Below are 10,622 nucleotides of genomic sequence, written 5' to 3'. Positions count from 1 at the left end.
CTATGTTTCACACTAGCAAAGAGCTAACAGCTGCTGCCATTTTGCGCAACGACGACATTGATCTGTCAAGTGATGAAGATCTTGCAGATGACACTCTTGAGCAACTCATCAAGAGCAAAGAAGAAGCAGAAATCTTCAATGATCTGCCTCTCTTTGATGTCACCATCATCCACAACTTCATTGACGAGTGGTTTGACACGCCAAACATCAGCTTTGAAGATCTGCAGCTACCCATTGGCCTTAGTGTCGCCTTCCAAGGCGCCATTGCTTTAGAACTTGCTATTGCCCGGCGCATTGTTGAGCTGAAGCTGAAGATTGACTATGAAAAGGCTCAGTTCAAGAAGCATATGGCCAACCTCAGCGTGCAAGAAGTGAAGAACTTCAAGACAATGATGCACGAGCTCAAGGAAGCCTTTGTGAAGAAGCGTGCAGAAGCTCAGGGTTCGCGTGAGCACATAAAGACTCTGGCTGACAGATGTGTGCAAGCCTATAATGAGGCTGAGAAGCGCAAGGCACTTGGGTGTCCTGGTATCGACCCCAGGATGGCCGCAAAGAAGAAGAAGAAGCCTGCTACGGCTGAATCTGATGCACCAAGGTAAGAAGCAGTTCCAATTATCTTCCCAACAAGAATGACTGGCTCGAAGCCAAAAAGCCGGTCAACAGCTTCAGAGCTCAAGAAGACAAGAACTGCTGAGGCTGAAGCCAGGAAGAGGAAACACTCTGAAGACTCTCCTACTGCCCCCATCAAGAAAAAGAGAAAGACCAAGAAAGCTCGGGCTGCTCCCACAGAGCCCTTGATAGTTGAACCCATTTCTATGATTCATCCTGATGCAGAACGTCAACTGACAGTTCATGAGTCTGCTTTCACAGAGGCTCCTGAAGCTGAAGACATTCCAGTAGCTGATCCCATCACTGCTGAAGACATTGATCATCATGACAATGTAGAAGATGATGCAGTCCTTCCTCAGTTAGAAAACAGTGAACTCATCAGCATTGGTCGTCCACTGACGCCAATTGCACAGGATGCTTCATGGGCGGATCACCCACAAGAGGAAGAAGACTATGAGGCCCAACCCACTCCAACTCCACAGGCGTCGTCTGCGTTCCGCAGGCTTCGCAAAGGTCCAAGGCCTCAAGTCTCTACTGAAGACATTCCGGCTGCATCAGCCGTAGAAGAAGAAGTATCACAAGATCCCACTCCCCTGCTCCACCAAGAAGCAGTTCTTCAGGAGAACGTGCCTGTGACCGACCCTCCAGCTAGTCAAGTGGAGGATGAAAATCTTGAGGCTGCCACGACCAACAATGAAGCTAATGTGGAGCCCTCCCCAGCAAAAGCTTCAGAAGACAACGAAGCCACTGATCCCGCCACTTCTGTTCCTGAGTCTGCTGCCGGTCCCCAATTCAACTATCATGTTGAGCGCAGGCCTCAGGTCCAGAAGCCAATCCCAAGACTGCCAAGGTTTTCAGGTCCTGCATCAGCACCTGGCTCCTTCAACATCAATGGCTTCAGGGCAGACAACATGTTCTTCAATAGCTCCAGGAACCCCTACTCAAGGAAACGATATCATCTGATCGGTTCTGGAGCTATCCTCAGCGAAGCTATTACTCTTGCATTCTTTACAACCAAGGTCGCATCTTCCCACACAAGCGCCTTGACGTTGAAGCTATAGCTGGTCTGCCCTGTCTAGAAGAAGCGTTGGATTGCTTCAAGCAAGTGGGTCTGCTGCAGTTTGTTACAGATGAAGAGCATTGGAATGAAGAGCTACTGCTACAATTCTATGCCACACTTCACATCAAAGGGTACAGCAGAGATCCGAAGACTTGGGTCCTGGAGTGGATGACTGGCAACGTTCATCACGAAGCCAATGCATTTGACATCATTGAGCTCACTGGCTTGCCCACTCCTGGTGATCTCTTCGAGCAAGGCTGTCAGCTGCATGCTGAAGCTATTGAGAGCATCTTTCAGCGGCCAGAACCTGATATGAGTCAAATGCTCAGCATGATGAAGCCATTGCCCAAGATGCTGCGTATCCCACAGAGTTCTTCGTTGAAGACCTTGAGTACCTGCCCAAAACCATCTATCACATCATCAGGCGAACTCTCTGGCCTATCAAAGGGCACTCTCCAAATGCCAAGCTTCAGGGTGCAATGAAGACTTTGGTCTTCTATATACTTCATGGCAAATGCTTCAATGCACAGGACTTCTTCATACGCCAACTTGCTGCATCAGGCATTGATCTGTTTGGTTTGAAGTTCTACGCCCCTTGGGTCATGCGACTGATCAAGCTACACTCCGCCATCTCGTATCAGCCCTCAGCCCGCAACCATCGGATCTTCTTGCCTGACGTGGATATGTCTACTGAAGCCATATATTCTGAGCCTGCTAGGCAACCTCTAAGTCTTCAGAATGCAGACCATCAGAGTTTTACTCAGAATGTTGAAGACGTTGAAGCAGTTTCTCGGGTGTATCCTTTGGCTGGCACTACACGTGCACCACACCCTGCTTCCACTGAAGCCACTGACAGTGCCACTGCTCCAAGACCCAAGAAGCGCACTCGTGTTCTCAACGACCGAGAGCTTCTTGTGGCTCTACATCAGAAATAAGATAGGCATCATGACTGGCTGAAGCGTCAGATGAAAAGCCTCTTGGTGGATGTTAATCGCACTCGAAATCTTGCCACCAAGAATGCTTTCGTTGCCCATGAAACCTGTCACCGCACATGGAAAGGGCTAACGATGATGCTTTCTGAAGCTGATCTTCAAGAGGATGGCTTCACTGAGAGATTCAAGTTTGACTCCACACCTCCTCGAAGGGTTGTACTGCTAGGAACTCCATCCCTTGAAGACTCTGAGTTCTCTTCCTCTGCTGCCACAGTGACTGCCAGAATTATTGAGGAAGAAGACGATGCTACTTCACCGCCACCTCCTTCAGCACCTCCGAGCTCTTCTGCACTGCCAAGCAACACCAACATCCCTGCTACTTCACCTACTCCTCATGGGAACGAGTAGAGGCTCTATGTCTTCAAACCTTTTTGGTCACTAATGACAAAAGGGGGAGAAGCATATGAGATTGATAGTCTTCAAGCGGGTCCATATGGGCGGGTGCTTTATATTTTGCTTCGTGCTTACAACTCTCGTTTTTGCTACATTTGGTTCTCATGAGTTGTAACACTTAAATCAGATGGTCGTCTGCTACTTATTTGCCACCTTGTTTTGCGAAGATAAATTCCGCATGTGCGACGATAAATTCCGCACTTAGCTCATTCTGCAGACGTTCATTTTCCATTATGCATGTCATTACCTTCATATACTTTCACATGCATAGTGGATTGTCATCATAAGTTGAAGTGGATCTCCACAAGTACCACCTGCCATGTGCATTTGCATTCCAAAAGCAAATTAACTTATATGCACATCTTCAGGGGGAGCCCTTGCAACTTATGAAGACAATTCCTTATCCTTTACAATTTCACAGATTATATTCCCCGTTAAAAACTTCAACTAGTTTGTCATCAATCACCAAAAAGGGGGAGATTGTAAGTGCATCTAGTGCCACCCCTAGTTGGTTTTGGAGTATTGACGACAAACCTAGTTGAGGGACTAATGTGTTTGTGAGAATTGCAAGATAACACAGGTAGAAGTCCCTCATGATTCGGTTTTACTACCAGAGATGACCCCTAAAAATGTATGAAGACATTGAAGTCAAAGGTGGTATATGAAGATATTCACATTGAAGACTATGACAAGAGAAGACACGATATGAAGCCTATGGAGCTCGAAGACTTAGATCTTTCGTAGGTCTTTTTCTTTTGTGTTGAGTCATAGGAACCACCGTACTGTTAAGTGGGGTCCAAGAGAACCAGTCAGAATGACTGAAGTGATGCCTAAACCAAAAACCTATGTCTTCGAGTGAAGACTATGAGAGCGAATCTTGTCTAGAGTCAGACAAGTCAGCTTTGCTTGTAGCCCAAGTAAAGTTGTCGTGTGAGTTTGAAATCTGACCGTTGGAACACGTGTCAGTTCCTTAGTGACCCAGGGTCATTTCAGACAAATCAGGTCGGGTTGCCAAGTGACTATAAATAGCCCACCCCCTACAACCATAAACGGTTGGCTGCTCAGATTGATAGTACGGCTTTTGTCGTTTGAGAGCAACCCACCTCGAAGCCTTTGAGAGAGAATTCCTTGCAAGGATAAAAGCCCTAACCACCAGAGCCAGAGAGAATTGGGCATCACTTAAGTCTTCTTGTCTGTGTGATCTGAAGACTTATTACACTTGAGGACTGTGCATCCTCCAGCCGGTTAGGCGTCGCGTTCTGAGCTTCCAAGAGACATTGTGGATTGCCAGTGAACGAAGTCTGTGAAGGTTTGGGAGTCTACCTTGAAGACTTACCAGAGTGATTGGGCGAGGTCTATGTGACCTTAGCTCAAGGAGAATACGGTGAGGACTGGGTGTCCTGAGCTGCGTGTTCAGAACTGGGTGTCCGGGACTGTGTGTCCTAAGGTTTAAATACCTAGCCGCTCCAACCAGACGTACAGTTGTCATAGCAACTGGAACTGGTTCAACATATCATTGTCTTCAACGAGTCACTGGTTTCATCTTCACTTCACGTTACTTACTGTTACTCCTTGTGAAGTCATCGTATGTTTGCTCTCATTTGTCTTCACTGAGTGACTGCGTGTTCTGTTTGACTTCACAATATCTTCCTACCTGATCCTTACTACCTAGCTGCTATTAGTCTTTGTGCTTTCACTTCATTGAATACTTGATATGGTTTGCCTAGTGTAGTCTACCTTCCGCTGTATGGTAATAGGTTCAATTTTATCGTTTGTCTTCAAAACTCCCATGTTCTGAAGACTTTCATAAAAATCGCCTATTCACCCCCCCTCTAGTCGATATAACGCACTTTCAAACTCTTTCCCAAGCTTTTTAAACGGGTTTTTTTCGTGAAAGTCACGGTTTTTCTTCCGCGAGAGGCACGGTTGTGCTTTAGCGAGAGTCACGGCCGTGCCTCTCGGAAACGAAAAAAACAAGTTTTCTGTTTTTTTTTTCGCGAGAGGCACGGTTGTGCTTTTGCGAGAGTCACGGCCGTGCCTCTCGGAAAGGGAAAAACAAAACATGTTTTTTGTTTTTTTTCGTTCGTGAGAGTCACAGTTTTGCTTCCGCGAGAGGCACGGTTGTGCTTACGCGAAAGTCACGACCGTGCCTCTTTGAAAGGGAAAAAATACGCTTTTCTGTTTTTTTCCGCGAAAGTCACGGTTTTGCTTTCGCGAGAGGCACGGTTATGCTTTCACGAGAGTCACGGCCGTGCCTCTCGAAAACGGAAAAAAACGTGTTTTTTTTTCTTACACAAGAGTCACGGTTTTGCTTCCATGAGAGGCACGGTTGTGATTTTGCGAGAGGTACGGGCGTGCCTCTTTCGGAAAGAGAAAAAACCGTGCTCCTGGTTCGGTTTTTTCGCCCGGTTTTTTCATCCGGTTTTTTTCATGAAAAAAAAGTTCATCAAAACCTATCAACATGGGATCTAATTTTGAGGATTTCGGCGCGAGGAATCCAATGGTGAAAACGGTTCGAGATTTGGACGCACAGTTTAAGAGATAAAACGTTTTGAATAAACGGACCTATAAAAAAAGGAAAACTCTCAGGTTGCCATTTGTCGCGACTTGGGAAAGTGAAATGTTCTTTGCAACGAGTACTTCTTAATTAGTGATTTCGTATTAAAAGTGAATAGAAGAAAAAGAAACGAAAGAGAAAAGAAGAAAATGATAAGCCGAGTTGGGCTGGCCCAAGACGCGCGTTGGGCTACGCATTACGTCGACAGTTTGTTTTGACGTAATGGGCGGCCTCGAGCGCACGAGAGCAGAGGCCTCAACCCAACACGGCCCACGAACCGAGCGACCCCATCCTCACAATAATCTCGCGACCACGCGACGCACTCTTGCCCTCGCACACGCCGGAATGGCGTCCACGCTCGCACCTCCTCGGTGGCATCACCCCCCACCGCCGTCGACCCGGACCAACCCCGGCCGCCTCCTCCACCTATCGCGCTCCGCTGTTCCCGCCCGCCGTGTTCAGCTCGGCCGGGCCTCGACGGTGTCCCCTCGCGCCTTCTTCGGCCGCGCCGACCTCGACGGCCTTCTGCAGCGCGCTTGGCGAGGCGCCAACGCGGGGGCCGAGCGCCTCTCCTTCGAGGCGAGACAGGCCGTGCAGCGCCTGGACGGGCGGTACTCGATCTCGCGCCGCGTGGCCGAGGCCGCGCGCGCGGCGCGGGAACGAGCTGCTGAGATCGACGCCGAGCTCGGCGTCGGCCGGCGGTGGCGGTCCTTCTCCGTCGACTTCTCCCGCAGCTGGCCTAGGGTACAGACGCTCTCCAGCATGCTATGACCTATTAGCGCCTAGCTGCTGGCTCAATTTATGGCTAATTTGTGCTTTGGTGTGCAGTATCGGAGGGAGCTGAGTGACTTCCTGGCGACTCCTATCGGGCGAGCCTTGTCTGTGAGTTCACTGGCAGCTTGAAATCAATCGGTTATCCTGCGTACTCATTCACATACTTGCGTAGATCGTCACCGTTTGGATTTTGCTAGTGATATGTAAGCATGTTTTGCATCAATCAAATAGACCTATTGAGCTATACTAGTCTGTTGCTAAGTCCTGATCTAGTTTAGGAATAGTGGGTGAGTTGTTAGCTGAAGCTAATTTTGCAGAAAGAATTTGTTGTTTGCAGTCAAGGTCAATTGATTTGCAGGCTTGAAGTGGTGTCTGACTGATTGTTGTGGTTACTTAGGTAGACCGCAAGTTAGTGTAGACAGGTTCCCAGTAGTTGACTCTTTCTCGGGTCTGATGCTTGAGCTTGGATTCCTAACACTAAGTTAGCCATAGCATGATCTTAAAATATCGAGGAGGCTAGGAGTGCAAAGGTGATTCATGTGAAATAGCCACTTGAAGATCGCTGCTGTTGATATCATTTGTGTATGTAGGAACAAACATAGGATGCAGGAACACGAACATATGAAAAGAAGTGAGACTTATCACCCATGCATTCACAATTCATTTCTCTTGCTACATTTTTAATAATTGGGGGAACAATCTATGCAAAATTTACCCATATACGGAGTTTTATTAGATACACCTTTACTTCAGCTGTCTGGTTTGTGCACACTTATATTTTTTAGGATCCAAGTTGTATGAATAGTTCTAGCTTTGAGCACCTTCTCATACCCAACTTTTTCTACTTCAATATTATGCTGCAAAAATAATATTCCATATTTGGTTGCAGACACTTACTTTCGTGTGGCTTGCACTGTCGGGGTGGCTCTTCAGAATTTTCATTTTCAGTACATTCGTGCTACCATTTGCAGCCCCTCTTCTCCTTGGGACATTTGCTAACAGGGTTGCTATTGAGGTAAATGGCCATCTTTTGAAATTTAGTATTTCATCCTCCACTTATTTAAATCACTTCAAAGCAAGTCTGCAGCAGTCCCTATGTGACTGGGTGTGGCTGACTGGCTGTTGTTTATGATTTTCGTATTAATTGTTACTCCTTCCGTTCCAAATTACTCGTCGCAGAAATGGATATATCTAGAACTAAAATACATCTAGATACATCCATACCTGCGACAAGTAATTCGGAACGGAGGGAGTAGAACCTAAGCATTTTGTTCAATCCCTTTGAGCGTTTGTCTGTACAACAAAGCATTTCATCAGTTTAGAGTTGGATCTATAGTTTTATCCCACATCATTGACTCGAATGAGGTCACCCTTGCATTGTAGAAGGGTAGTTCAACCTAGATGCAAATATAGTTGCTCTTCTTGTATGCAGCATACCACTTTAGCAGGCCGATCCTCATACGTGCATAACATTTGGGTTTATCATGTGTTATTTCTGGATGTTGAATGAATCCTCTGCAGCATCGCTGCTCGTCAATTTGTTCTTCTGCAGTAATCGGCTAATACCAGCAGTCACTGACCTCGTAAGTTTTACTTCCAGGGATCGTGCCCAGCATGTAAAAGACGGTTCGTGGGCTACCGCAACCAGGTGATCCGGTGCATGAATTGCCAAAACATTGTGTGGCAGCCAAACAGCAGGTCCTCGGGAGGCGGTGGCGGTGGTGGTTCAAGAAGCTCAGGGCCTGATTACATCGACGTGGAGTTCGAGGAGAAGTGATGAACGCGCTGTTCTTGCACTTTACACGGGCTAATCAGGCGTGGAGGAGAGGGAATGAGAAGACCGTGTGCTCAGGCTGCGATTGGTGAGCCGTTTTGTATATGCGGCTGTGTTCGTTATTAGGTGTGTTGTTGTACATTATATGTGCCTGTTATTACAGATGGGCTGGCATGCGCAAACTCACTTCTGGCCTATGCAGTACTTGTTACATTTTGTGAGTGCAGTAGGGAGACTGTAATTTGTAGAGCATGCAAATGCCACTTCAGTAATGAATCTTGGAAAGCAAAATAAATAAATAAAACCCTTGCACATCTATCATAAAAAAAAGAGATCACGATGGGTTCAGCCGAGTCCATCCTCCTCTTGGAAGTGAATGAAACCCTTGCTCGCCAAACATGAGATGGTTCATCCGGTCAATGCCGATGTCCGAGATGGGCTCGATGGCTTGATCTTCCCCCGTCCGCAGAGAAGACGCCGGATACTTGTTGGGGTAGTAGGTCGCGCCGATGTGGCAGAACCACGGCTCCGGAGCGTACGCCCACGCGATGTACGCGAGCGCGGCGGCGGACGCGGCGATGGACCCCACGAAGCCGTACGCCTCCGAGTGCCTGGTGCCGCGGCCTCTGGATGCGGCCGCATGCCTGAGGCTGCGCTGTCGCGCCTCCGGGGAGGACTCCGTCGAGCCCGCCGGTCGCATGGTTTGGTTGGTGCTCAACTGCTCACGCCGTGTGGAGACCGGAGAAACGGAGGATCCGGGTCGGGGGAAGCCCGCGTCAGCAAGGCGGCCCATTTTGAGAGGCCGCCAGCCCGATCTGCCTTATTCATTCCGGCCGACTACACGTCGAGCGACATGAGATGATGAGTTAGCCTTTACTAGTAATCGTGTACGTGCATAAAATAAAATTGATCCTTATTCAGTTTTCACACTGGTATAAATGTGAACATATAATTTTAATGATCTAAAACGTCTTATATTTGTTTACAGAGGGAGTATCAACACTATTCAGAGAAAAAAAATCGACAAATTGAAAAAGCTTGCATGATGGACTGGACAAAAAGATATACCTCTCCTCAAATATAACTTTGAGATGAGTTCGTAGACCTGTACATATACCTCTCAGATATATCCTTCAGGTTTAGGTTCAGGTTTAGGGTCAGGTTCCTGAAAATGAGTTGCAATAAGAAAATCAGTGAGAAATTTACTCCCAACAAAGAGAAAATCAACAAAAGCCAAAATCAATGCCGAACTCGTCACCAGCATGCTGCACTTTCTCCCTAAAAAAACATCCTGCACTTACCGAGACAGCATACCAATTCTTCATCTCCTCTAATCTGGCGACTTGGCGAGATGTCGTGTGTGGTGACCTGCCTACTGGAAAGAGCTGTCGAGGGAGGGCACGAAGAGGACCCTTTGTCAGCGAGCAGAGGAAGAGGCGAACACAGTCAGACATGTACCGATCCATCGATGTATAACTATTCTCGCCATCAAAATCAATTACAAGGTAATTCAGTAGTACTGATGAACCTGCTATGTCACAAGAACAATCTTGGGGATGCCTGCTGAGACGCTGATGCCACCGTCCCTCGGTCCTCGCCGAACCTCTTTGTCACATTGTCTAGGAACTTGCTCAGCGCCGAATCTTGGATTGGTGAGTCTGGCATGCAGCAGACCACATCGACGCCCACCTTGTCCCGGCAACCGCGGTGCGACCCCTCCATCCAGCGCACCATGAAACGGCATAGAGCTGGTCACCCAGGCAGAGATCGCCACAGCGGGCGTCGTCGAGGGTGGGGCACGTAGCGGCCGAGACGAAGAAGGATCGATCAATTGACCGTACGGCTGGTCCTGTCCTTGCACGACTGCTCTTGCCGCCTCCCCTTGCGCGTGCAGGTCGGCACCGCTTGTGCCCTCGCCGGCCGGCGGCTGCAGCGGACGGGAGCGGCGCCGCCAGCCGGGCTACTGTGCCGGGGGAGGCACGGCCGGGCGCGCCTCTGCCGGAGGTTGCCGGATCCAGCGCCAGGACATGGGTCCGCGCCGCCATCAGATGGGCTCATCGGCGGCGGCAGTCCGCGGGCAGTAGAGGATTGTCGGCTCGGGGCGGCCGAGCGAAGGATCCGCGGGGGGCGGCCGAGCGGAGGATCTACGGGAGACGTAGGTAGCAGAGGAGTAGCGAAGGTCGTGGGCTCGTGGCGTTCGTGCGGGCAGTTTTGTTCAGGACGAAGGGATGGCGAGGATTAGTGGTGCGGGCCATCTGTGCGGGTCGTTTCGCTTACTGCGTGATTAGTGGCTTGCTAGTGTTAAACATAGAGAGACCATGGACCATTAGATCTTGATGATGGATGGGTGTGATTGTTTGGATCTGTCCCTCTCTTTCTTTTATAGTGGTAGTAGATACAACACCCATACCAAGATAACCGGATCAGGCAGGACTACGCTACCGAAAAAGAGCACAAAAATAG

General features: G+C 48.7%; 2 protein-coding genes across 2 annotated transcripts; one reads left to right on the top strand and one right to left on the bottom strand.

Moving 5' to 3' along the window:
- Nucleotides 1-5,920: 5,920 nt before the first annotated feature.
- LOC119275311 lies at nt 5,921-8,450 on the top strand. Its single transcript, XM_037556139.1, has 4 exons — nt 5,921-6,355; nt 6,440-6,493; nt 7,275-7,400; nt 7,986-8,450. The coding sequence occupies exons 1-4, from the start codon at nt 5,957-5,959 to the stop codon at nt 8,160-8,162; spliced, it is 756 nt and encodes a 251-aa protein (XP_037412036.1). The 5' UTR covers nt 5,921-5,956; the 3' UTR covers nt 8,163-8,450.
- Nucleotides 8,451-8,470: 20 nt separating this feature from the next.
- Nucleotides 8,471-8,935, bottom strand: LOC119275321 (phosphatidylinositol N-acetylglucosaminyltransferase subunit P-like). The gene has a single exon (XM_037556148.1). It carries the CDS (start codon nt 8,857-8,859, stop codon nt 8,494-8,496), a length of 366 nt encoding a protein of 121 aa, XP_037412045.1. The 5' UTR covers nt 8,860-8,935; the 3' UTR covers nt 8,471-8,493.
- Between the last annotated feature and the right edge of the window lie 1,687 nt (nt 8,936-10,622).

Source organism: Triticum dicoccoides, chromosome 1A, assembly GCF_002162155.2.
Source record: "Triticum dicoccoides isolate Atlit2015 ecotype Zavitan chromosome 1A, WEW_v2.0, whole genome shotgun sequence".
Lineage (NCBI taxonomy): Eukaryota > Viridiplantae > Streptophyta > Magnoliopsida > Poales > Poaceae > Triticum > Triticum dicoccoides.
The sequence above is the reverse complement of the archived record's forward strand: the minus strand, read 5'-3'. Positions and strand labels throughout refer to the sequence as shown.

What these genes read in the sequence shown, in the direction of transcription:
- LOC119275311 (XM_037556139.1), top strand. Translation starts at nt 5,957, where the DNA reads ATGGCGTCCACGCTCGCACCTCCTCGGTGGCATCACCCCCCACCGCCG. An exon ending in TCTCCCGCAGCTGGCCTAGG is followed by an intron (nt 6,356 to 6,439) that starts GTACAGACGCTC and finishes TTTGGTGTGCAG; the next exon opens with TATCGGAGGGAGCTGAGTGA. An exon ending in CTATCGGGCGAGCCTTGTCT is followed by an intron (nt 6,494 to 7,274) that starts GTGAGTTCACTG and finishes ATTTGGTTGCAG; the next exon opens with ACACTTACTTTCGTGTGGCT.
- LOC119275321 (XM_037556148.1), bottom strand. Translation starts at nt 8,859, where the DNA reads ATGCGACCGGCGGGCTCGACGGAGTCCTCCCCGGAGGCGCGACAGCGC.